General features: G+C 37.9%; 1 protein-coding gene across 1 annotated transcript in view; it reads left to right on the top strand.

The window, feature by feature from the left end:
- tmem131 (transmembrane protein 131) overlaps nucleotides 1-27,779 on the top strand; it is a 194,419-nt gene that overhangs the window by 121,066 nt on the left and 45,574 nt on the right. The window contains exons 14-29 of the mRNA XM_073044097.1: nucleotides 2,854-3,007; nucleotides 4,953-5,123; nucleotides 7,124-7,234; nucleotides 7,334-7,468; nucleotides 13,533-13,637; nucleotides 18,143-18,229; nucleotides 18,518-18,670; nucleotides 18,829-18,904; nucleotides 19,009-19,126; nucleotides 20,289-20,424; nucleotides 20,553-20,662; nucleotides 22,554-22,620; nucleotides 24,065-24,216; nucleotides 24,475-24,617; nucleotides 26,655-26,841; nucleotides 27,296-27,481. Of these exons, the coding sequence (XP_072900198.1) occupies nucleotides 2,854-3,007; nucleotides 4,953-5,123; nucleotides 7,124-7,234; nucleotides 7,334-7,468; nucleotides 13,533-13,637; nucleotides 18,143-18,229; nucleotides 18,518-18,670; nucleotides 18,829-18,904; nucleotides 19,009-19,126; nucleotides 20,289-20,424; nucleotides 20,553-20,662; nucleotides 22,554-22,620; nucleotides 24,065-24,216; nucleotides 24,475-24,617; nucleotides 26,655-26,841; nucleotides 27,296-27,481 (2,091 nt within the window). The remainder of the gene's footprint in view (nucleotides 1-2,853; nucleotides 3,008-4,952; nucleotides 5,124-7,123; nucleotides 7,235-7,333; nucleotides 7,469-13,532; nucleotides 13,638-18,142; nucleotides 18,230-18,517; nucleotides 18,671-18,828; nucleotides 18,905-19,008; nucleotides 19,127-20,288; nucleotides 20,425-20,552; nucleotides 20,663-22,553; nucleotides 22,621-24,064; nucleotides 24,217-24,474; nucleotides 24,618-26,654; nucleotides 26,842-27,295; nucleotides 27,482-27,779) is intronic.

The raw sequence follows: 27,779 nt of genomic DNA, 5'->3' as shown, positions 1-27,779 counted from the left end.
ATAACCAGGACTTGTGATACATACCAGCTGCTCATACAATCATCCACCATGGTTTCACATGAGCTGGGGTTTAAGCAGGTGCTACACTTTATCCAAGGGTGACCTGCAGGCTAGCAGAAGGAAGGAGAGCCTTACACCTCCTTAAGTTAGAGATGTATCTCTACCCTGCCACCTTTTTCCACAGTAGAATCCAAAAAGCAAGGAAAATTGTAAAGAAGGAAAAACTAAAAAATCAAAAACTGAAATGTCAGCACCACTATTACAGCCAGTAGTCTTTTTGGATAGGTCTCTAGTAGTTTTGCACAACATGATGGAGGAAGATTTGCCCATTCCTCCTTGTAAAATTGCTCAAGCTGTGTCAGGTTAGTTGGGAAGTGGCAGTAAACAGCAGGCTTGAGATTTTGCTGGAGATGTTCGATCAATTTAAGGTCACCACTCTGACTGGCTAACCAAGGATATCAATTTTCTTCATTTGAAGCCACTCCATGGTTGCTCTAGCAGGGTGCTTTAGGTCGTCCTGCTGAAAGACCAGCTTCCTCCCTAGTTTAAGCTTTCTGGCAGAGACCAGCAGGTTTTTATCCAAGATCTCTCTTTTTAGCAACACTCACCTTTCCATCAATCCCGACCAGATATCCAGTCTGATGTGCAGCACTAGATTTACATTTACCACTTTATTTAAAAAAAATCTTATCCTTACCCATAAAGCCTTTGCAAAGCATCACTTAGAAGATGCTGTGAAGATGTGGAAGAAGGTCTTGTGCCAATGAGACTCTAGTGGAACTTGGCCTCAACATTAAGTAGTGCATGTGGCATAAATCAAATCCTGCGTGCCAACCAGATAACACCATCCCCACTGTAAAGTATAGTAGAGGTAGTAATGTGCTATAGGGATGCATTTCAGCTGTAAGAACTGGAAATCTGGTCAGGATTGATGGGAAGATAAGTACAGAGAGATCCTGGATAAAAAGCGTGCTAGCCTCTGCCAGAAAGCTTAAATTTGAGAGGGAGTTTGTCTTTCATCAGGACAATGATGGGAAGCACACTGCCAGAGCAACCATAGAGTGGCTTCAAATGGAGAAAATCGATGTCCTTGAGAGATCCAGTCAGTGGTCTTAAACCAGTCAAACATCCACTGCCACTCCTAAACTAATGTCGCACATCTTGAACAAATTTGCGAGGAGGAATAGACAAATCTTGCTCCATTATGTTGTGCAAACCAAAAAGACTATTGGCTATAATAGCTGCAAGACGTAGTTCAACTAAGCACTGAGCAAAGTGGGATGAATACTTTGAACTGCTGACATTTCAGTTCTCAGTTTTTTTTTCATGCTTTACACTTGGGATTTTTTTGGTTGTGCTGTGAAAAAATGAGCATGTGATTCACAAGTAAAAGCTCTCAGTTAAATTGATCAAAATCCCTGATTGTAATACTGATTTATGTGAGCAAATTGTTGCGGACTGAATACTTTTACATGGCACTGTAAGCTATTCTTGTGTACGTTCGGCCACACTCAACAGTTAATTGTACAGTATGTTTATAAGATTGCTTTCATATTTATATTTTTTGTTATTTATACTTACCGTGTTTTTATCATGCTGCGATGGATCAGAAGTAACAATTGTATTTTTTCTCTTACACTCACTGAAGCATGATTAAAAAAAAAATCTTGAATCCTATCTTTCAAGACCGTGTTCATCCAGTTTATCTCTATAATACAGCCCCTATGCCACACTATTGCTAGTCATACTTTTATCTGTCTAGTTTCCTTCTTCCTGTGACCCGACACCCTTTCTTTCAGATGTTCAAAGATGGCTGTCAAAGTACAAGTGTTTGGTCAGCTATCCTTTTATCTCCACTTTCAGCTCTGTCAATTTTTGTCTGGTTGACTTCCTGCAAATTACTTTGAGCTTTTATTATGCCAAAAACATTTTGCATGTGCTACTGTAGTACTTTGGAAGATTATTTTCTTTGACACATTACGCTTGTGTCCAATCTGAATTCCATTCTTGCCATTCTTTCTCCATAAATCTTGCCATCTCTGCTCCTGAGAGCATATGTAAATTTCAACTGGGAGAACTGGCACACTTTTTTTCAGCAAACTTGGCAAAGAGTACAGTTTGCTAAGGTATTAATGTCTTAATTAAATTGGTATTGAATTATTTAGAACTGTTCGATGAATTTGCAGCATTTAAAGTGCAATTGGACATGTAATTGAATAGGAATAGTAGAGGGATACAGGACTAATGTGGGCAATGGGATTAATGTGGATAGGCATCACAGTTGGTATGGCTGAACTGGGCTGAAGAGCCCATACTCCCATGAATGAAAGTACCTGACAGTGGAAGTTGATATGCAACTTGACAGGTGCTCTTTCAGCATAACTACAGTCACTACACTTTAACTAGGTATTAGAAAAATGGTTTGTGTTTCTATACCTTCATACACTGAGTCCAAACCCAGAAAGAGCTAAAGGAAATTTGCAACAATCTTGTATTTTCATCATCACATAACACACATCGTTTTTTTTATTTCAAGCTTTCTTTTTGGAGGCATAACACTGATGCAAAGATTAGACTTAGCACTGTACACGTTAGCCCTCATTCTCTCCAACCCCCATGCCATCACATGCCTTCTCCAAATCATTGTAAGATATCTTATAATTACAATGACAAACAGAGTTTCGATTAAAACTGGCACCAGATTGTCATCTGTTATGTTACTCAGTGCTAAACTATAGGATAATTTTATTTTGTTTTAAGCATTTTCTATTAAATTGAAAATCCCTTCCAAGATTTGGCTGACAGTAAAACCAAGGCCACAAGGAAAAATGTGACACTCTTTGTGATTCACAGGTACTTAGGATATGATCATGCAGCAACACTCTTTCATATCAGGGACAGTCCAACAGAACCCGTGGAGAGGCCAATATATCTAACAAATACATTCAATTTTCCAATTATTATACACAATGTTTCTTTGCCGGAGGATGCAAAGACAATGTTCAAGGTAAGTGTTTGTATGTGTTTACCTTTTTTTTTCCCAGCAGTAAATTGTTGAATTTCAGAATTAGTCTTGACTTAGGCATGGTTATAAAAAGCTAAATGTGTGAAGTGAAGAGAGAGCAATAGTCCTTGATGCCAAAATAACATTTGATAATATGGTATTAATACCATAATAAATTGGCCAGTCATCAGAGCATCAGATGTTTGTTCTCATATTACCTTGCAACTTTCTGCTGGATGCGACCTGCTATCTTCAGCTGCCGCTTCAGTGACCCTTTATGTTGGGAATGGAACATTTCCATTTGTGTGTTGTTGATTGCACAATAGCTTTTCAAATACTGAGCGCCCATGCCACATGTAACATGTGCAAGGTGATGTTCTGAAATTTGCAGCATAAAACATTTATATCACATGATTGTAGACAATGTCTTTCTCTGATAAGAAAGTCTAATCATCATCCTTTAATTTTCGATAGGACGATTAGATATAGGTGCAGAATTAGGCCATTTGGTCCATCAAGTCTGCTTCTCAGTTTCATCATGGCTGATCCAATGTTCGTCTTAGCTCCAATATCCTACCTTCTCCCCATATCTCTTCATGCCCTGACCAATCAAGAATTCATCAACCTCTGACTTAAATATACCTAAAGACTTGGCCTCCACAGCTGCCTGTGGCAAAGAATTCCAGAGTCACCACTCTCTGGCTAAATAAATCCTCCTCATCTCTGTTCTAAAAGGACGCCCCTCTATTCTGAGGTTGTGTCCTCTTGTCATAGATCCCCTAGTATAGGAAACATCCTCTCCACATCCAGTCTATCAAGGCCTTTCACCGTTTTTAAGTTTCAATGAGGTCACCCCTCATTCTTCTACAATCTAATAAATACAGGCCCAGAGTCATCAAATGCTCTTATTATAACAAGCCATTCAATCCTGGAATCATTTTCATGAATCTCCTTTGAACCCTCTCCAGCTTCAGCACATCCTTTCTAAGATAAGTGGCCCAAACTTGCTTGCAATACTCCAAATGAGATCTCACCTATGCTTTATAAAGTTTCAACATTACATCCTTGCTATTACATACTAGTCCTCTTGAAATGAATGCTAACATTGCATTTGCCTTCCTCACCACAGACTCAACCTGCAAATTAACCTTTAGGAATTAGGAACCTTTAGGGAATCCTGCACAACGACTCCCAAGTCCCTTTGTGCCTCAGTTTTTTGTATTTTCTCTCCATTTAGTAAATAATCATCCGTTTCATTTCTTCTACCAAAGTGCATGACCATACACATAATCGCCATCCTTTGATTTTCGCATATTAGTATTACTGAATTGCTCAAAGCTTTTTTGGGAATTGCTGTTGTAGATAACATAACTGAATAAGCTGCAGCTGCTGGTCAGAGGATAGGTATTTTCTTAGTGATTTATCTAATTACTGAAAACTACCTTGCTGCAATTTACAAAAGTTGGATGACTGCAGTTCCAATAGTATTTCAAGGAAGTATTTCAATAGTATGTCAAGGAGGTTTGACAGCCAAACTAGTTCACTTGTTTGGTCCACTCCTTACGTACTATTTCTTTTTAGACAAGTAATACTTAGCTGCGGCATTCATCACCTATACAATACAGTGCAGAATTTCTCCAAATTTTACTCAAAATCAGTCAGATTTGATATCTGTACAGCCCAAGTGGACACAGTATCAGGCAAGTGGGACATCAATTTCAGTTTTCTTTTCCCCCCCAAGTCACTCACCCTCCCACAGGTATGTATTGTCAGTCATAGTCTTGGACCTCAGACTCTAGGAAACGCAGTGATTGATGGTCGCTTTGGACCAGCACCAACTTCGTAACAATTAGAGATAGCAAATAATTGAGGCCTTGCCAGTAGTCTAATTCAAGAACATTTATTTTATACAATGTTTAAACTATGACCTATTTTCCTTTTGTTACAGATTAAAAACTTCAGCACACCAGTTTCTGTTCCGCCACACAAAGCACTCTATATATTCTCTCTCCTTTTCGTGGCAACCACTTCCTCCATTCATATTGACAGCAACATCCTGCTGATTACAAATGCATCAAAATTCCATCTACCTGTGCGAGCCTATACAGGGTTTTTAGATGTAAGTACACAAATGAAATAAATTTTCCGTGTGAAAATGTGAAGTGATTTTTTTAAATGAAGTTCATTTAACAAAACCAGCCAGAATCCATTTATATACTATTATATGGATTTTACATTACATACACCAGTCAAGTTTTCTGTTCCACACAATTTAAGAATCCAAACTGAAAGTTAGTTTTGAAAGTGCTTTTGTTTGAACATTTTTAATGGAACTCTTTGAAAGTTCAATTTTAATGTCTATTTCTTTTTTTTGTTCAAAAGATGGTATTAGAGTTTGATAACCTTTCACAAGCTGGTAGATATCAGTTTTATATTTTCATCTAGGGGATATTTTGCAGTTATTGCTGTGTTCATTTTCTGTCTCTAACGTTATGTGCTCACCTGTATAGACTGCATGTGTTGCACATAAGCATACATAAAAACATTAAGAGCTGGGTTACAACTCTAAGGAGTTCTATGGGATAAGGGGAAATAAAACAGTTATGGAGAACTGAAAATGGCCAAGCTCCTACATTGTGGAAGGTACTTAAAGCACTTAGAAGGGCAAAGAGGTATGAAATGACACTAGTGGGAAAGATTAAGAAAATTCCCAAAAACATTTTGATATTGAGAATGCACGAATAACCAGGGAAAGTAAAGTTTATTAGGAAACAAAGCTGCGTGTATAGAGTAAGCTTCCTCCCTGCGCCTTGTTTGGTGCATCAGGCGGCAACTTTGCTGTTTTGTTAGCATTGTCTGTTTCACAAGGCCAAGTTGTTAGCTCAACACTCAACTCAGCACGGATGGAAAGCATGCCAGGAGCCAGCCAGATTCGAAACTGAGACCTCTTGTTCCAAAGTCCAGGTGTGGACACAACTACACCGTGGGCACTGGCAGAGAATATAGGAAAGGGCTTAAATGAATACCTTTTTGACTGTATTCACTTTGGAGAAGGGCATTGCAGTTAGGAAGTTTAGGAGGGGGCTTGTGGAGTTCTAACATAAATGACTAATAAAAACAAAGATAGATTTCTTAGCATGCTTGAAAGTGAGTAAAGTTCGGGACCTGATCAGATGTATCCTTGGTTGCTGAGGAAATATAAGGGAGGACTGTACATGAGCTGTAACAGAACTTCATGCCGTGGCCACAGCAGAGGTGCTGGATGACTGAAGAAAAGTCAATCTGGTATCTTTTCACAAAGAGCAGCAAAGATAAACCAGATATGCAATTGTAGGCAAAAGTCAGCAGTAAGGAAATTATTGGAGAAAATTCCAAGGAACGATATTAATCTGCATGAGGAGAGGCAGGGATTATCAGAGAAGTTAAGAAGACAAATGGGACACTTTATTAATGATGCATAGATCATCAGAGAAGTAGTTGTGGTTAAACAACTACTTATTTACCAATTATGGTTAAACTATAGAGACAGTTAGATAAGCCATGGCTGTGTGTAGATTTGGTTTCCAGACGTTAAGAAAAATGTATGGGGTGGGGTTCCTGTTGAGATACACCAGGTATCTTGCTGTGATAAGATGCTTTCACTTTAAAAGTTCTAGGTTGGATTTCTTTGGAGCAATAAAGGCTGAGAGATGATCAGAATAACATAAGGGGCTGAGTTGATGGTGAGAAGCTTTACCCCTTGTTGTGCATGTCTATAGCCAGAAGGTGTAGTGCCAGCTTGGATATGGTTGACTGAAGAGCCTTTTTGCCATGCTATATGATGCAAACCCTATAAATTCAGTGCCTCAAATCATATTAGTTGCGAAAAGTCAAGCATCATTTAATCGCATCCATGGTGAACCTATGGCTAAAGTTTTACCTTTGAAACATACACTATTTGCATAGAGAGTGATTGCAATCATTATCATGTAGAAGGAGTGACTTGATTTAAAGTTTGCTTCAGAATCCATAGTGTTTAAATAATTTTAAATGAAATGTTTAATTTGACTAAGCAATTTGTCTTGATTTAATCTTAAAGTTGCATGTTGTAACTCTAATGGGATTCTTTTAATTTTACAGTACTTTGTACTTCCTCCAAGTTTAGAGGAGCGCATCATAGACTTTGGTGTTTTGAGTGCCATAGAGGAGGGGAATATTATTTTTATCATAATGAACAGCAATCCAATTGAGGTAATATGCCACCTTTGGAACGTGACTTAATTCTGCAATATCTCTGAGGCAATATTTCATAATATCTACTGATTGTGATGTTTCTTTTTCTCTCCTTAGCTGGCAGTGAAAGCCTGGTATGTAGTAGGTGATGGCCTTAGCATTGAGCTTCTGATTGTAGAGAAAGGCAACAAAACCACAATAGTTTCCAGCCTAGCTGATTTAGAAAAGTTATCTTCAACGGAACAGTCTTCTGTAAGTCTTTTTTGATTCTACATGCTGATTTCTTAAATGCTAGTGGATTATTTTGGCAAGCTTTCTTCTTTGTGTTCATGTACAGTTTCAGTAGAATTACTTAAGATTTCATTAAATTTTTCCTGAAGTGATATTACCAGAGGCTTTTAATGTTTAATGTTCTACACTTTTTTAAATGTTCATAACTAAGATGAATTATTAATGGATCCTCACCCAAGGGATTGTGTTCAAGCAAAGGTAATTTTTGATCATAGCATCCAATACTGGCCACAAAGATTAGGTACACCATAGCTGAAAACTAATTTCTGCCAATTAGGAATTTTAGCCCAACATGGCCCAATTTCAGCAACACCCCAGTTCAAATTTTAAAATAATACAAATTATGTATAAAGTAAAAAATGGACAGTTACCATGAAGTATCCAAAGGTTGTTTAAAATGAGAGAAAGTCAACCGTGATTTGAGAGGAACATGTATATTTTAAAAACAAAGGATAAGAACAAATGTAAAAAAAAATTATATTTCAGTCAGAGGGGTGAATCTGTGGAACAGTTTTGAGAATTTAAAAACATGCACCACACTTAACAAGTTTAAAAAATTATTTAAAATTAATTTAATGAACAAATATAAAATACATGTATTTAAAATGAATGGGAGCAATATAAATAAATGATACTTGGAATTGGATTTTTGCATTAAAAGATTATGAATTTTTTTGTTTTGATGTGAAGATTGACACCGGATACGTTTTTGTATAAGTAAGAGGGGTGGGCGTAATAAGCTGTAGCTTCAGCCTACACCCTTTTGGTCTGTTTTAAAGAATATCTATGTTTTTGTTGTTTTATGAAATTATCATTCAGAATGATTTTTTTTGTTATGTTATATTTAAATAAGATGAATTTCCTTTCAACACACTAATCCTGGAAGTCTGGTGTATCTGAAACTGTCATTTTGTAAATGATTTAGTTTGTCACATCCTTATTCTGTTCTCATATAATCTAATGTTAAGTTAGACTATTAACTTAATTTATCCTAATTAATCTATATTAATCTAATATTAAGTCGATAGAGTGAAAGAGGCATTTAATATGCTTGCTGTCATAGGCCAAGGAATTGCTTATAAGTGTTGGGATGTCATATTGCAATTGTATAAAACATTGGTTGGGCTGCACTATGTTGTGTATGATTGTGGTGGCCACACTACAGAAGGGATGTGGTAGCAAAAGAAAGAGTACATAAGTGGTTCACCAGGATGTGTAATTATAAGGAGAGTTTAGATAGACTGGGTTCATCCTTGGTTGAGTGTAGGGGACTGAAGGATGACCTCATGGAGATTAAGAACATATAAGGAACATAAGATAGAGCTTTTTCCCCAAGGCAGAGAAGTCTAAAACTGGAGGGCACAGATTTAGGGTGAGAAGGGAGAAATTTAATGATTATCTTGCTAAGTTTTTCCACATAGAGGGTGGTAAATATTGGGAACTATTTGGTGGAGGCTTATAATATATAGCCTTCAAGACATATGGACAGGACTAAAGGGTTATGGCCTAATATGGGCAAATGGACTTGATTTAGATTGATATCATGGTTGAATTGGACTAGGCTGTAAGGGCCTTTTTCTGTGTTTCTGTGGCAACCCACTTTCTGCGCAGGCGAACCGGCTCACAAATAGCCAGCGCAAGGGGAGAGACTTTGGTAATGCACCTCTGACGTCATTTCCACCCGGAGAGGGCGGGCGCTAGGGATTAAATGCCAGCGCCGCAAAGTTTGAATAAACTAGTCTCGAAACGACTTACCGACTGTGTGTCGTCTCTAGCTCTGTATGCAGTACATCGCTACATTGGTGACCCCGACGATCCAAACGGATACATTTCTATAATTATGTCTATCTCAGTTCACATAATGCAGACCTTGATTTTTGAACTGAAATCTTTCACGGCAATTTGCGGGTCATTCAAAATTTGATTTCAATAACACCAATGCACTGAATAAAATATTTAATTAGCCTTTATGGATTAATTGGAATACTTCATGTGGATGGTTTAAGAATAAAGATTTTAATAAAATTTGCAGCTCAAACATATTTTCAAGTTGCAACAGGTTTCATTTCCAACATATTAACCTTTATGACTAGACTGTGTAAATGTCTTTCAAGTAGTATCTTAAACACTGTCACCTTTTCTGGTAAGGAGTTCTAAACAGATAGAAAGCAAAGGGTAACGGTGAATGGGTGTTTCTCGGAATGGCAGGTGGTGACTAGTGGGGTGCCACAGGGCTCGGTATTGGGACCACAGCTGTTTACGATTTACATCAACGATTTAGATGAAGGCATTGAGAATAACATCAGCAAGTTTGCTGTTGATACTAAGCTGGGTGGCAGTGTGACATGTGATGAGGATGTTAGGAGAATTCAGGGTGACTTGGATAGGCTGGGTGAGTGGGCAGATACTTGGCAGATGACGTTTAATGTGAATAAGTGTGAGTTTATCCACTTTGGGAGTAAGAACAGGAAGGCAGATTATTATCTGAACGGTGTAGAGTTAGGTAAGGGAGAAATACAAAGAGATCTAGGAGTCCTTGTTCATCAGTCACTGAAGGTGAATGAGCAAGTGCAGCAGGCAGTGAAGAAGGCTAATGGAATGTTGGCCTCTATTACAAAGGGAATTGAGTACAAGAGCAAGGAAATCCTTTTGCATTTGTACAGGGCCCTGGTGAGACCACACCTGGAATATTGTGTACAGTTTTGGTCTCCAGGGTTAAAGAAGGACATCCTGGCTGTAGAGGAAGTGCAGCATAGATTCACAAGGTTAATTCCTGGGATGTCCAGACTGTCTTACGCAGAGAGGTTAGAGAGACTGGGCTTGTACACGCTGGAATTAAGGAGATTGAGAGGGGATCTGATTGCAACATATAAGATTATTAAGGGATTGGACAAGATAGAGGCAGGAAATATGTTCCAGATGTTGGGAGAGTCCAGTACCAGAGGGCATGGTTTAAGAATAAGAGGTAGTTCATTTAGGACAGAGTTAAGGAAAAACTTCTTCTCCCAGAGAGTTGTGGGGGGTCTGGAATGCACTGCCTCGGAAGCAGTGGAGGCCAATTCTCTGGATGCTTTCAAGAAGGAGCTAGATAGGTATCTTATGGATAGGGGAATCAAGGGATATGGGGACAAGGCAGGAACTGGGTATTGATAGTAGATGATCAGCCATGATCTCAGAATGGCGGTGCAGGCTTGAAGGGCCGAATGGTCTACTTCTGCACCTATTGTCTGTTGTCTATAGGCACTTTTTATTTTACAAAAAAAAACTTACCCATGCATGAATCCGCTGCCCTCTTTTTGTTCAGGGAAAGGTATGTTGTTTTTTTAAAAACAAAGGAGCATGCAGTTTAGACATGGTTACACGTCAGCACCAGCACATTTCAGCCCAATTAAGCAGCTGCTCCAATTAGCCGAAGTTTCATGGAAATAGTTAAAAAGGTATAAACAAAAGACAAACTGTGTAACCAATTATGTATTTAAATGAAATACGGAACAAATTAGAACACTATCAGATCTACAGTGCTATAAAACTGTAAAAGTTCCTAATCATTATCCACAGAGGAATTAATCCAGTCTTCACTGCCATGTTCTTTTGATTGACTGCAAATGAACCAAATTAGTGCAGACACCTAGTGCAGATAATGTACAGCCTTCATGCTATGCTTTTGATTGCATTCTGCAAATCTTTATTTTTCATTGTAACATTCAAGAGGATTGTTAATACTTTCAAATTCTTCATAGTTTCTAACTTGTTGAAATAATGAAATTGTTTCATTTTCACTGCTGGCAGTTTCTGGCATCTCCAAGCCTGAATACTTTAAACCCCACTGAGCAAAATAGTTCTGAATTGTCTTGCTGCTTATGTATCACCATCTATCAGTGACAAAAATTACTGCTTTGTGAACACAAGTACATGCGACTGATGCTATTTAATAACTTCACTGTAAGCACAACGTAGTGTCTAATAGCTGCTCAAGTACATGCGACTGATGCAACTTACAAACTCTTCAGCAACAGTCTCCTGTCTCAATTAAGTGGCATAGTGTTCCAAATAAATGAAGGGAATCCCAGTAGTTTTCTGGATTAGCTTTTGTTATTTGAGAGTTGTCCCAAATGAATGGCTGCCCAATTAACCAATGGCCTAATTAACTGGAATCCTCTGTTCATTTATGAGCATTTGGTAATATCAACAGCATCTCCTTTGTGCATCTATTGCGTTAGTTTGTATAGTTAAGCAGGTTTCATAGATATATTTTGGTATTTTTAAAAGTTTAAAGTTAAAAGGTTTTGCACTCACAGATAAATGCCCAGACACTTTGCATCTAGTGACCATAATTCCATTAGTTTCAAAGCAAGTCTGGTCCATGGGTTGAGATTCTAGATTAGAGAAAGGCCAATTTTGATGGTGACAGAAAGAATTTCGGAAGTGTAAGTGTAATTTCGGAAAAAAGTAAGTGCATAGCGCATATAGGCAGGTTGGAACAAATGTAGTGTTTATGGACTATAAAAAATGTAAAAGAAAACTTAAGAAATCATGAGGGCTAAAAGAATGGCCCAGGAGCAAAGGTGAGGGAGAATCCAAGAGATTCTACAGATGTTAAGATTAGAAGCATTTCAAGAAACAAAATTGGTCCTCTGGAAGATCAGAAAGATAATCCATGTTTGGAGCCAAAAGAGTTGGGGAAGATCTTAAATGAATGTTTTACATCTGTATTTACTCAGCCAGTCTGAGTCACAGAAGTGAGGCAAAACTACATTGATTACATTGACCCTATAAAGATTGCAGAGGAGCAGGTGTATACTCAAAGCAAATTAGGGTAGATAACTACCCAGGTCCGGACGAAGTGTTCCCTCAGACCCTGTGGGAGGCAAGTGCAGAAGTTGTAAAGGCTCTAGCAGAGATACTTAAATCGTCCTAGGCAACAGGTGAGGTACCAGAGGACTGGAGGATTAAATTTTATTTATACTCACAAATGATATTTAAAAATCAAACTGAATCAACAGTAAAAAATTTCAAATTTGGAAGCTATGGAGAGGGTGCAGAGGAGATTTACCAGGATGTTGCCTGGATTGGAGAACAAGTCATATGAAGCAAGGTTAGCAGAGCTGGGACTTTTCTCTTTGGAGCATAGAAGAATGAGATGGGACTTGATAGAGGTCTACAAGATTATGAGAGGCATAGATAGGGTGGATAGTCAGTACTCGTTTCCCAGGGCACCAATAGCAAACACCAGAGGGCATATGTACAAAATTAAGGGAGGGAAGTTTAGGGGAGACATCAGGGGTAAGTTTTTTACACAGAGGGTTGTGAGTGCCTGGAATGATGGTGGTGGAGGCTAAAACATTTAAGAGCCTCTTGGACAGGCACATGGATGGAAGAAAAATGGAAGGTTATGGGGTAGTGTGGGTTTAGTACTTTTTTTTAAGGATTATATGGGTCGGCACAACATGGAGGGCTGAAGGGCCTGTACTGTGCTGTAGTGTTCTATGGTTCTAAAGGAAGGAAATTTGAAAAGAAGTGCAGATGCTGGAAATCCATAATAGAAAATGCTCTTAATTTTGAAAAGCAAACCTGACATTTGTAGAAAGAGAAATGTTTCAGGTTGAAGAGTCTTGTCAACTGGAAAAGTGAAAAAGCATTTAACTTCAAATAGCAGAGAAGGTGAGGTGAGGAGAGGGCAGATGGGGATTAATGAATATCTCTGACTGGGGGAGTTGCTTTGGTAATGAGATGTTGATAAATTTGTTTATGTATAGTTTTTAAAGGTCATAACAACATAGAAGGTATAATTAATGAAGATCATACTTAACTTCAATCAATGCAACAAATTGCTATTGAAAGTGTCAGGATTGTTTGTAATATAGTCTCCACACTTGTATTCGAGAAGGTATCAATGACTTTGTTTACTTGGTTGCTATTCTCTCAGGATTAGTTTTACGAATTACGCCTTTTGAGATGATTTGTATGTAATGTATGTGTAAGATGTATGTATTGTGTAATATGTACAATATTGTATTGTCTGCAGGTGATACTAGCTTCAGGTTATTATGCAGTGTTTAGAATGAAATTGACTGCAAAAGAACTTGAAGGGCCATATGATGGTGCTGTACAGATTACAACTGATTATGAGGTAATGTACCTTAAAGCAAAGAAAATCTAGATTGTGGTATTCAGAAGCTTAAAACAATTTACATCCAAGTTTAAAATTATAAATTGTCCCCTTTACCAATCAAGATAATTGCATCTGTCACCCATGTAAATAATCTAATCCATTCAGAGGAAACAAATCTTAATTTTGAATTGGAATGTAAAATGGTCAACGATTAATTTTGTTGACTGTATCCTCTTGGGCACCAATCAGCTCTAAAATGCCCAACACAAACCTTTAGGCAGGGTGCGCAGAAAAGTTCAACCAGGAATATGCTTGATAAAGGTGTACTTCAGCTTCCTCCTTGTTCTGGGTTATGAATACAATGTATAAAGAGTCAAGAAACTGCACTGCAACTAATCTATAACTCCGTTACTTATCAGTATTGAGAATGCTGAACTGATCTGTGATCCAATGTTATGTCTAAATGATCTTCATTTTTAACATTATGAATCCTTCAATCTTTATGAAAATGTTTCATTGTTTCAATAAATGCTACAGTGCCAGGTATTTGCACGCCTTTTACATTAAACTTTAATAGTTTTGTATTTAGTACTTGTTACAGATCATGTCTCAGTTTAGATCCCATTGTCTACTTCAGTATACTTTTTTTAACTTCCTGATACCATGGAAACAAAATTCTGAGAAATCTTGCTCAACATTCTGAGAAAAGACATTTCACCATCACATTCCACAATGCCGCCCATGAAAATCTGTCCCCAGACTTTGCCGAAGATGTGGACTCCTGCCAGGGTGCAGTGCCAGCCATGATCCAGTACATTGCCAAATTAAACTGCAAATGCAAGTATGGGCTGTGAGTGCCACAGTCTACTTATTGTGGTGAAGACAATGTATGAAGATAATCAAACTTGTGTGGATGATTGCAAGTGAATCTGTGCACACAAGATGACCTAATTTAGAAACTGGTCTGGAATATATTATATATATATATATACACACAAGTTTTTATAGACAATAGGTGCAGAAGTAGACCATTCGGCCCTTCGAGCCTGCACTGCCATTCTGAGATCATGGCTGATCATCTACTATGAATACCCGGTTCCTGCCTTGTCCCCATATCCCTTGATTCCCCTATCCATAAGATACCTATCTAGCTCCTTCTTGAAAGCATCCAGAGAATTGGCCTCCACTACCTTCCGAGGCAGTGCATTCCAGACCCCCACAACTCTCTGGGAGAAGAAGTTTTTCCTTAACTCTGTCCTAAATGAACTACCTCTTATTCTTAAACCATGCCCTCTGGTACTGGACTCTCCCAGCATCTGGAACATATTTCCTGCCTCTATCTTGTCCAATCCCTTAATAATCTTATATGTTGCAATCAGATCCCCTCTCAATCCCCTTAATTCCAGCGTGTACAAGCCCAGTCTCTCTAACTTCTCTGCGTAAGACAGTCCAGACATCCCAGGAATTAACCTCGTGAATCTACGCTGTACTTCCTCTACAGCCAGGATGTCCTTCTTTAACCCTGGAGACCAAAACTGTACACAGTATTCCAGGTGTGGTTCACCAGGGCCCTGTACAAATGCAAAAGGATTTCCTTGCTCTTGTACTCAATTCCCTTTGTAATAAAGGCCAACATTCCATTACCTTTCTTCACTGCCTGCTGCACTTGCTCATTCACCTTCAGTGACTGATGAACAAGGACTCCTAGATCTCTTTGTATTTCTCCCTTACCTAACTCTACACCGTTCAGATAATAATCTGCCTTCCTGTTCTTACTCCCAAAGTGGATAACCTCACACTTATTCACATTAAACGTCATCTGCCAAGTATCTGCCCACTCACCCAGCCTATCCAAGTCACCCTGAATTCTCCTAACATCCTCATCACATGTCACACTGCCACCCAGCTTAGTATCATCAGCAAACTTGCTGATGTTATTCTCAATGCCTTCATCTAAATCGTTGATGTAAATTGTAAACAGCTGTGGTCCCAATACCGAGCCCTGTGGCACCCCACTAGTCACCACCTACCATTCTGAGAAACACCCATTCACCGCTACCCTTTGCTTTCTATCTGCCAACCGGTTTTCTATCCATGTCAATATCTTCCCCCCAATGCCATGAGCTCTGATTTTACCCACTAATCTCCTATGTGGGACCTTATCAAATGCCTTCGGAAAATTGAGGTACACTACATCCACTAGATCTCCCTTGTCTGACTTCCTGGTTACATCCTCGAAAATCTCCAATAGATTAGTCAAGCATGATTTGCCCTTGGTAAATCCATGCTGGCTCGGTCCAATCCTATCACTGCTATCTAGATATGCCACTATTTCACCTTTAGTAATGGACTCTAGCATCTTCCCCACTACTGATGTTAGGCTGACAGGAGGATAGTTCTCTGTTTTCTCCCTCCCTCCTTTCTTAAAAAGTGGGATAACATTAGCCATTCTCCAATCCTCAGGAACTGATCCTGAATCTAAGGAACATTGGAAAATGATTACCAATGCATCCACAATTTCCAGAGCCACCTCCTTTAGTACCCTAGGATGCAGACCATCTGGACCTGGGGATTTGTTAGCCTTCAGTCCCATCAGTCTACTCATCACCGTTTCCTTCCTAATGTCAATCTGTTTCATTTCCTCTGTTACCCTATGTCCTTGGCCCATCCATACATCTGGGAGATTGCTTGTGTCTTCCCTAGTGAAGACAGATCTAAAGTACTTATTAAATTCTTCTGCCATTTCTCTGTTTCCCATAACAATTTCACCCAATTCATTCTTCAAGGGCCCAACATTGTTCTTAACTATCTTCTTTCTCTTCACATACCTAAAAAAGCTTTTGCAATCCTCCTTTATATTCCTGGCTAGCTTGCGTTCGTACCTCATTTTTTCTCCCCGTATTGCCTTTTTAGTTAAGTTCTGTTGTTCCTTAAAAATTTCCCAATCATCTGTCTTCCCACTCACCTTAGCTCTGTCATACTTTTTTTTAATGCTATGCAATCTCTGACTTCCTTTGTCAACCACTGTGGCCCCTTTCCCCCCTTTGAATCCTTCCTTCTCCGGGGGATGAACTGATTTTGCACCTTGTGCATTATTCCCAAGAATACCTGCCACTGCTGTTCCACTGTCTTTTCTGCTAGGATATCCGTCCATTTAACTTTGGCCAGCTCCTCCCTCATGGCTCCATAGTCTCCTTTGTTCAACTGCAACACTGACACCTCCAATCTGCCCTTCTCAAATTGCAGATAAAAACTTATCATATTATGGTCACTACCTCCCAATGGCTCCTTTACTTCAAGATCGCTTATCAAATCCTGTTCAATACACAACAGTAAATCCAGAATAGCCTTGTCCCTGGTTGGCTCTCGTACAAGCTGTTCCAAGAATGCATCCCATAGGCACTCTACAAACTCCCTATCCTGGGGTCCAGCACCAACCTGATTCTCCCAGTTCACCTGCATGTTGAAATCCCCCATAACTACTGCGACATTACCTTTGCCACATGCCAGTGTTAACTCCCTATTCAACTTGCACCCAATATCCCTGCTACTGTTTGGGAGCCTGTAGACAACACCCATTAGGGTCTTTTTGCCCTTACTGTTCCTCAGTTCTATCCACACAGACTCCTCCTGATTCTATGTCCCCCCTTGCAAAGGACTGAATCTCATTCCTCACCAACAGGGCCACCCCACCCCCTCTGCCCACATTTCTGTCCCTACGATAGCACGTATACCCTTGTACATTCATTTCCCAGGTCTTATCTCCCTGCAGCCATGTCTCCGTTATCCCAACAACATCATAGTTACCCATTCGCACCTGAGCTTCAAGCTCATCTGCCTTATTTCTGACACTTCGTGCATTCAGATATAGAATTTTTAGCCCATTTCTCCTCTCTCTGTTTAAATCGCTGTCTATTGTGCTTAACCCAGCTCCCCGAACTCCCATCGGGCTATACGCCCCTTGAATTTTGTTGTCCTTCCTAAATTTACTTATTCTTTCTGCACGTTTAACTCCACGTTCCGTCAGACCATCCCTCTGTACATGTCTCCTCATCACTTGTTCCACCTCACCCTTCTCTACTACACACTTAATATTCCGGAACCGTGTAGTCCCCACCTGTCCTTTATTCTTCATCTCGCTATCCTCTCTCACATTCTGGATCCCCGCCCCCTGCAAATTTAGTTTAAACCCCCCCGAGCAGCACTAGCAATCTGTCCTACAAGAATGTTAGTACCGCTCCAGTTCAGGTGTAACGGCACCTGAACGTTGACAGTTCAAGTGCCATTTTCTATCGCCCTGTGAAACTTGCATTTTGTCTTCTATATGTAGAAGATTTTCCCCATTTCTTTCTCCTAGACTCACAGCTCCAATTCTTCCCTGCTTGATGGAGGGTATCCAGCATGATCTGCAGAATTTGCAGTAGTCAAGTATATTTCGGTGCATATTAATTGTAGCATATTGCTACATTTAATAACTTTTCACAATTGTTTTAAGGTTAACATCCTTTTCTTTTTATTTACAGATTTTAACTATCCCAGTGAGGGCACTTATTGCTGTGGGCTCGTTGGTTTGCTCACCCAAACACATTGTTCTTCCATCTACATTTCCAGTAAGGATATTAATGCATATCTCTGCTATTCCAAATTTGAAAATTTTTACTGTTGATTCAGTTTGATTTTTAAATATCATTTGTGAGTTTAAATAAAATTTAATTGTCGTCTTTTGGACAATTCATTTGAATGGAAAGGACAAAAGGTAAAGCTAAATGAGTTTTCTTTTGCATTACTATTGTGTGTATAAGTTGGAAGTTGTGTATCTTGTGCAGTACTGTCTAACGTTGACAGTGTTTTACAATATCCTCTTTCCTAATTGTAAAACCTGCGTTTTATTTTTATAGGGGAAGGTAGTTCATCATAGTTTAAATATAATGAGTTCCTTCTCACAGAAGGTGAAACTGCAAAATATACGTTCTCTCACAGAGGATGTGCGATTCTACTACAAGAGAATGAAAAATAACAAAGATGATTTGGAATCAAAAAAGAAGTCCAAGGTTAGTCATATTTTGCAATTTATAATCTGCATGAATTATTTTGTATAGTTCACTTATGCAACAGATGTGTATTTGACTATCTGATGTAATTGCTTTGTTTATAATATAACAAATTGTGGTGATGTGCCCTAATGATATTTTAATCTTTTTTTTTACAGATAGCAAATATTTATTTTGATGCTGGTTTGCAATGTGGGGATTATTGTTATGTAGGATTGCCATTTTTATCTAAATGTAAGTATTTATAATTCATTTTAATATAACTAAATATGTGCATGGAAAATGCAGTTAGTTCCTGAATTCAGCATTTTTTTCCCTTTCTACCATCTCCCTCTTAGCGGAGTTGAGAATGCAGCATAGTCTCGCAATGCAAGATGATGCTTGGGATGCAGACTGGGATTTGTATAAAAACTTGTACAAAAAATGGGCAGAACTTAAAGAAACCTCAGGGCACAAGTGAGTTTTTTCAACATTTTAGTCATGAAAATGTGCAAATATTTCATAAGTATAGTTGGTTAATGGTATTAAAGGAAGATTATATTAGCTTACCTTCCTTTCACCTTGTCTTCTGGAACTTCACTAAATTATCTGGTCTTAAATGAATTACCTTTTTGTTGGTTTCCTGATAGAAAGAGAAATTGGATACCATCCTACTTCCTTGGAACATGTGTTACACAGGGTGAATGTCTTAAGTGAAATCTGATGAAGCAATAGTAGGTCTCGTGCAAAAGTTCCAGACAAGCTTAATTTCTTTTGGGGTTATTTAACATGTAAGGCTTTGAATGCCATGTTACTACTGATTTTAAGAATTTTTGTTCCTTGATGTTAGCATACCACGGAGCGATAATATTAAGTGTCTGATTGAGATCAGAACAGTGGCTAGGACTAAGTTTGAAGAAGGTACTTTGTGATAGGTGTGATGCACATAATAGGAAGTTAGCAGGTAGAGGAAGCGAGTCCAAAGCAGATTATAACTCCATTGGAACTTTAATTTGTTTCAGTTTCAACCTGCTAGTTTACAAAATTATAGCTGGAGTTTTATTAAACATTCAGATCCTGCTAGCACTTTACTTTCCTAGTAGAACTGAGAAATAAAACAGTAGAGTAAAGCTTAATAGCTGGCCTTTAGGCTCATGATATCTGAGTTGACCATGATGCCAATCCAGCTAATCCCATTTTCCTGCATCCACTCATTTTTTTCCTGTTGATCTAAATGCCACTGAAGTTAGTTTGCAACATATTCATGTGAATTTGGTGCAATGATGGTTGGCAAGTTATAGAATTTATCTGTGTTAAGTAATGACAACTGGAAAAACTCTTGTTAAATTCCTGCTGTTGGTGTCACTCGCGTCATGTCAGCAAACATAGAAATGTGAGTTCATGTGATCCTTGCAGAGATGATTTTTCAAAAATGTTGGACAGAGAAATAACATTTTATAAATCTAAACAATTAGAGGGAAGACAATTTGAGTCCATTAATTTGGAAAGCCTGGTTAACAGTAGAGGAGCATGGTATTCAAGTTCTTTGACTTTATGCTTGCTTGTCATCTTAGAGTTTTGTATTTAATGATTATGCATTTATGTGAAGTTTTTGAAGGCTTTTTATTTACCTTTTTAGGGTGGATGCTGTTTTTGAAGTAGATACAGACCTTCAGAAAAATGTTCAAGCTGTAATCTCATCAGAGCTTGTGTGGCCATCATTGGTCAATGCAACACACCTAATTTTCCCACTCACAAACACAAATAATACTTCAGTAAGTATTTATCAAAGCCATGTAAAAGTATTTTTTTCAATTGCGTGTTGTGTAGCTGTAAATATTCATTGTGATGTAGTAATTCTGGTAAATAACTATTGCAATTTTCTTAAATTTGTTTCCTGTAGGAACAAGAACTAATTTTAGAAAATCCAGCAGATGTACCTGTATTTGCTCAACTTCTTCCTTTAGCATTGTATCCCAATCCTTCAGTTGTTGCAGATGTGTTAATGGAAAGGTATGCGTTTACTTTTTAATATTATTTCCCAGTATTTGCTTTTTAATAGTGGGATCAAGTGCAACCAATAGTTATGATACTCTCCCAATGCACTAAAACTGGATGGTATTCCTTCTTAACTTACCTAACTCCCAATTAAATGTATACGTTCAAATGTAGCCTGTCAGCTATTGATTAGACGGTGATTAAATTTGTAGCTCAATACTAATTCAGACTTTCAACAGTTATTGAAAATCTAAAAAAAATTTGCAGTAGTTCAGGCAGACTCTGGAAAGAACAGCTATTAACATTTCAGTTCGAGACTATTCTGGTGAATTGTATAAGTGAGAAACCAAGTTAGTTAAGTTGTAGCTGTGGATGAACAGGACAAAAGGACTCTCTCTGTTTAGCCAAGTCTGTGGTAATGCATGGTTTCCAAAATCTAGTTGTTTAATGAGCACGATTAGACACTTCCCTCTAAAATTAATTAACTATTATGGGACTTGAGCTTTGTGTATATGTGGTTGTTTTCCTATATGGGAGACATAGTTATTTTTTATATACTGAATAGCATCTGAAATTCCAAGTTATTTAACTAATTTAACCTACTACCTTAGAAATCATCCTCTGCAAAATCGCCTGAAGAATAGTTGATTTCAGACAAGTAGAACCTTAAATATTGCTCATTGTTATGGTTATTGGTTTATTATTATTATTTCACTTGTATCTGGGTTTATTATTACCCAGATACAAGTGAAAGCTTTTCGTTTGGATACTGCTTATGCATACAGATCATTACACAGTGCATTGAGGTAAAACAATAATGCAAATAAAGCGTAAAAGTTACGGGAAAAATGCAGTGTAGGTAAAGAATGCGCACGATTATAACAGGATAGTTTGTGAGCTCAGGAGTCCATCTGGCTGTATAAGAGGTTCGTTCAGGAGTCAAGTAACAGGAGATGCAAGTAAGGTCATTCTGGGTACGTTTAATTCTTTGAAGCTTTTTGACATTTCAGCAGCCTGTTAGGAGGCATTTTGACTTCATACCAACATAATGTGAAGAGGTAATCACTGGAAGTATGCAAGGGAGGCTGTTTTTTGTTTCACACCATATAATCATTCAGAAGCTCTCCTGTATTTGCATCAGTTCTATTTAATCCCAAATTCTTAATTCACAAAAAGAGCCCATAACACTGCCAGTAATGATTGATGATTGGATTTAAGTTGGATTTAAAAATGATAAATTCTTAATGATGGTATTTAGTATGTTGAGTAATCGTAACTTGTACCACAGTCACGGCATGCGACTCAAATCGCCTCTGACAACCAAGTCCAACTCCTGGCCTTCTCATGTGGCTTAGCCTCTAAGCCCGGCAGAATTGTTTCTACTGACAGGAGAAGGGGTGAAGGCGAGTCCTGGTGCCTTAAAACCAGTGCTTCAGGTAGATGGAGCTCGTCAGCCTGGGAAAGCAGTCCATCTAAGAAAGGAAAATTCTGATTTCAAACCTCTGCTGCCTTGCGGCCATACCCATTCACGGGAAAAGCTTTGGGAGTAAACCCTAGGACAAATCCGGAGCCGGAGTCCCTAAGGCAGTCCGACGTTGCCTTCAACCTCGTTCTGGCAACTCCTGTGATGACACCGGTGCCAAGCTGTATCGGCCCTTGCCCTTCCCTTGGACAACATTGGTGGCGTGGAGAGGGGAGACTCACTGCATGGGCAACTGCCGGTCTTCCATACAACTTTGCCCAGGCCTGCGCACTGGAGAGGGTGCAGATCCATGGTCTCGCGAGACTAATGGATGCTACCACTACCACCAATATCAGATCTATCGGTGTATTCGTTTATTATTATCTAAGATGTATGTTTTTTAAAAATTCCAACATTTCCTGAAATACTTGTTCTTAATTTCAGGCTTCACCTAGGCAAGCAAGCAAATCTAGATACAAAGACATTTGAATTTAAGATTATCAGTAATCACGTAAGTAAAGAAAATTCAATCAAGTAAAAATGATCCATTTGAGGGTTAAATTTGAAGCTCTGGATTTCCATTTAATTTGGTTGCCTCCTTACATTCCATAGAACATTGACTGGATAATATAAAGTCGTGAACCTTTATAACGAGTGAAATACAGCCTTTTCTCATTCAGATGACTGCTATTAAAGCCTCAGTAATGTCCTTGTAAAAAAAATTAAAGATCAAAGTTCGGTAATTGATTATCTGAGAAGATGTATTTAAACAAAAGAAAGCAGCTATTTTTTCTATTTATGTTTTTTATCATAGTTCTCTTCACAGAATGGGCAAAAGCAGATTTTAAATTGTTTGATCTGTACAAATTTTTTAAAAGAATAATATGTAGTCATATACAGTACGTTTTTAAAAGTTGATTGGTGATTCCAATTTATATTTGGAAAAAAACATTACCATAAGGGAAATTGAGATTTTAAAATTGGAAAAAATCAGGCCATACAGTTGGATTTTTGAACTTGAGTGGGGAAGCTGTTTAGATTGAAAAAATTCCAAATGTGATACCTGGTTTATGTTAAATAGGGAGAACATTAGAGTACAAGAATTATTTTTCTGACCCAATGTGGGATTATTAGTAGCATAGATATTATTCTGCATCATTTTTTATGTGATATTTTGTGAGTTGGTTATATTCTTTTAATTAACAATCCAGCACTATGATATTTACAGTAGCTCATTAAGTTTGCTGACTCAAATATAAAACTGCATTCTCTGCAGGACAACATCAGAGATATCCCGATTAACCTCATTGCCATCTCAAAATCTAACAGATTTCTCTATAACAAAGGGTTTGATGGGTATCAGTTGTGGGATTAAATGGTTTAAGATGAGCAAAAATCCCCTAATTCAAGCTAGTGTTTAATTATAAATGCTACATTAATTATACAGATGCTGAAAATTTGAAATTAAAACAGGTGATGATAGAAATACTCAGCAGGTTACATAGTTTTGGTAGAGAGAGTAGAGTTAATATTTCAGGTTAATAACTTCATCAGGTTCTGAGGAAGTGTAATTGGCCTTGTGTTAAATATGTTTCTCTTCACTGATGCTGCCTGAGTGTTTAGCTGAGTATTTCCCCAGTATTTTCTGTTTTAATTTACACATTCATATTTTTGTTCACATCAAAACTTGTTTAAACACCTGTAATCTAGCTAACTATCTCATTAAAGGTGCTCTTTTATTTTAAATCAATTTTTGTTTTAATATTACAATATTTGAAAGTAATTGAGCAAGTAGTTTTTTTAGAAACAGTGTTAGTGAGACTATGAAAATTGATTCTGTAATATGTGAGGTTGCTCGGAGTTTAGTTTTTGGTACCTTTGTAAAAAGAAGGAAATTTTTTTCTGTAATGCAAATTAACATTTCCCCCTCTTCTTCCCTTAACTTTCATTTGCAGACTTCCTCTGTTAAAAGTTCTTCGGGATTTGTGGAAGGTTCTTCTCGGCAGCATGTATTAAATGTAATTCTAAAGCCTGGTGAAAGAAGAGCTGTAACAGTGAAGTTTGCACCAATTCACAACAGAACAGTGATGTCTTTAATTATTATAAGGTGTGTTCTCTTGTTGTATGAACTCCGGCTTGGTTTCCCCATGTCCTCATTTGTAGTTTTAGAATGCTTCTGTGCTTAAATATTCTTTTTTATTTAGTAAAATATTTGAATTTGTGTATTTAACTTGGTCATATCTGTACACTTCTCAGAGCTATTGGACACGGAAAAGGGAAAGTTTTTAACTGATGAGGCTTGATAAATAGTAGTACATTATTTATCCATGATTGCCTTACTGATTAAATACTTTACTCTCTGTAGAAACAATCTGACAGTAGTGGATGCAGTGGTCGTACAAGGACAAGGAACAATAGAGAGCCTGAAGCTGGCAGGGAAGCATCCTGGTCCTGGAAGTTCTTTACGCTTTAAAATTAATGAAGTTTTGCTTAAAGATTGTTCAGATAGTAAGTAATTTAGTGCTGTTAAAAGCATTATTTCAGCTGGTATTATTTTACAATGTAATAATAAAGAAATTGGGATAATGTTAAGATTCATATGAGACATGTCACCAATGAAACTGAAACCTGTTTTTGAGAATTCATTTTAGAGCTTGCACTTAAATAACAGCTTTGATATCCACAGGATCTCACAAAACATTTGTTCAAATTAATTGCCTTGAATGCAGTAACTATTGCTTGGTAATCTTTGAGGTAATCAATCAACACACAGACTGGCTATAGCTGTCATTTAAATGGCAAGATTTCATAATTAAGTTCCTTACCTTCCAGGCAAACAAGGGAAAACTTCAATTGTTTACCAAAAAAATGTACATCCTATCTTGTTCAAGTTTTGTAATTCAACTTGAAGGGTTTTTTCAGTTAACTTTTCCAAACATAACACTTGATTTATTACAAGTGTACTACAAATTGTAGCAACAGTGACACATTACTTGTCTTTGCTGTAAAATTTCAAAAACAATCCAATCATTTCAGAAAAATTAAGGAATAATTTTACCAGGAATAGAGCAGGTGGTGAGGCAACATTTAAATATTTCAACCCCTTTTGCTAAATGTATTGTTGATATTGGCACTGCCAGCAGGCATAAGTTTGTAACTATATCATTAAGTGGTGACTCAGAGCCAGCAAAGATTAGATGGGCCAATTAACTTCATTCTATATTGTAGGGAAATACTGGATTTAAATGTTATGTTAGCTGATATGTGTTTCTTACAGTTCTATCCTCAAGTTAGCAATTTCTTCTGTTTCTTTATGTGGAGAAATTTGGATTTGAGTGAAGAAGTCTTGAGATCTCAACTGCCATAACAAAGGCTTGGATCAAATTGGTGTAAAAGGTATAGAGTGAACTAAACAGTATGATTTAAAGAACTGGGGAGAAGAGGAGTTTGGCTAGCTTGGGCAAATATTCTTTGGAACAAAGGAAGAACAGGGAAAGTTTGAGACACAACTAAGGGTCTAGAGAATGAATGGCAAGGAACATCTTATTCTGAGAAGTTGATTCTTATTGAGGCATAGATTGAAAATAATTTTTGGAAAGATTAAGAGATTAAGATTTCTTTCCTCTAGAGTGGAGAGATTTAACACTGTAGGACATTTATCAGTTGAAGCCAGCGTGACATTTGTTAAAGTACTTGCATGTATAGTTGAAGTAATGAAACTAGGATTGCCAACATTGTGTCTTAAGAATAAGCAATAAGTTGGTAAAGCTTGCTGAGGCTTTACCCATCTGCTTTCATGGTCAGGAGCTTTCATTAGTTTGCTAGCAGTTACCTCCTTAACTATTTCTACTTCTGACATTTGCTAACCAGAAATAACTGATGGCTGCTGTCTCCTGATTCAGTGCCATTTGCCTGGTGCCCTGCCTGACTGCTGAACTCCCCATAGAGCTCAGTGGGCCAGCGTACATCAGGTGGATGGATAGCTTCATCCAATTGTTCGAGTCTTGCTGGCAGCACGAGGTCTGAATGGCGGAAGCAATATTTATATTTTGCGAAAGTCTCAACAATGTTGTGGCCTCAGCAGACTAAACCCAAATTCCAGTTGCCCTTCTCTTTCTGCTCCTTCAGTCAGGACACCTTGATATGGCTACATTGATTGAGGAGCTAAACTCCATGCAAGTATTCCTGGTGGCCACGTGGTGTGGTGCTTCTAAGTGTGCTGGGTGTATTACTGTATGTTCTTTTTATGGAGGTTCCTGGTAGTCACCTACCCACCCCACCCCTACTTGTCCCCTCCAGCTTTCCCAATGAACATTTGCGAAAGTTGGTGCCCTATGGGGATCAGAGTGGTTAGCAACTCATTTTTGATGGGAATAGACAGAATTCTATTCTGGGTTTGCACAAGCTGTTGGGTGATCAATTGAATGATTTCTAGCATTCAGGCAATTATATCTGAGCAAGAGCCACTGTCTTTAGCAAAGGAAGAGAGCATTGTAGGAAGTCTTGTATGTTTGCATATTGTGAAACCAGTTCTTTAAATTGCAGAAATGAAAATGAGAGAGCCAAACTTCATGTTGAAGAGAATTTTTAAAGTAGAAAATACAGGACTGCTTCCAGTCTTTGTCAAGTCTATGGAGATCAGTGGATACATCTGTGAAGGATACGGCTTCAAAGTTGTAAACTGTCAAGAGTTTGCACTAAAACCAAATGCCTCTAAAGAAATTATTATATTGTGAGTCCTGACGCTTCACTACATTAGTTTTACTTTAAGTATTTGAATGCTATTCAGTCCAAGGATTTTGGTCTGCACTAATGTTAATTTGGAAATATAACAAAAATTAACTTAGTAGTAAAGGACATTGATCAGTGCTGCTTTTTTAGTGGTTCTAATGTTGCCTTGTTTCCAATCATGATAGCAACCCTTACGTAACGTTTGCAGTGTTCTGGCAAGCAACCAAACCAATCAGAATAAATTGTCTCAGTGCTTGTGTTGCACTGTTAGCTCAATGTCAAACAGCATAAAAGAATTGATTACATAAAAGAAAAATGAGCTACTTTCTAGATATCATTGTAGCAGTGCAGAGATTAGGCTGTGATCACAGCTTTAAGAATTAAACTTTCAGTGCTTTACATTTAGTTTGCTGTCAATTTTATATCGTGATCTGATGAACGTATCTTATTTTCAGGTTTACACCAGATTTCACTGCCTCCAGAGTTATCCATGAATTAAAACTCATTACAGCAGGAGGCTCCGAATTTGTGTTTGTATTAAATGCATCCCTTCCTTATCATATGTTGGCAACATGTGCAGAGGCCCTGCCTAGACCCAATTGGGAACTAGGACTGTACGTGATCATCTCAGGAATAATGAGGTATTATCTATTAAATGCTATATTCAATAACTATTGCTGAATATAACTTCAAATTCCATTATTTACGCTGTTAGACATCTTATCCTTCACAGTTTATTCTCTAAGCAAAGCTAATCAAAATTTCCATATCTGTAGAATTCAGTTTTATTTAATATAAGGTACACACTGTGTCTCCACAGCTAAAGACAAATATACCCACCTTACTTGCTGAAGGGCACGGAATTAAGTATATATTGACAGACCCAAGGCTTTGCAATATGTCAAGCATGCTCAGGGTGCAGCTGAACCTGTTGCTTTC

Source organism: Hemitrygon akajei, chromosome 4, assembly GCF_048418815.1.
Source record: "Hemitrygon akajei chromosome 4, sHemAka1.3, whole genome shotgun sequence".
Taxonomy (NCBI): Eukaryota; Metazoa; Chordata; class Chondrichthyes; order Myliobatiformes; family Dasyatidae; genus Hemitrygon; species Hemitrygon akajei.
This window is presented reverse-complemented; position numbering and strand designations above follow the sequence as displayed.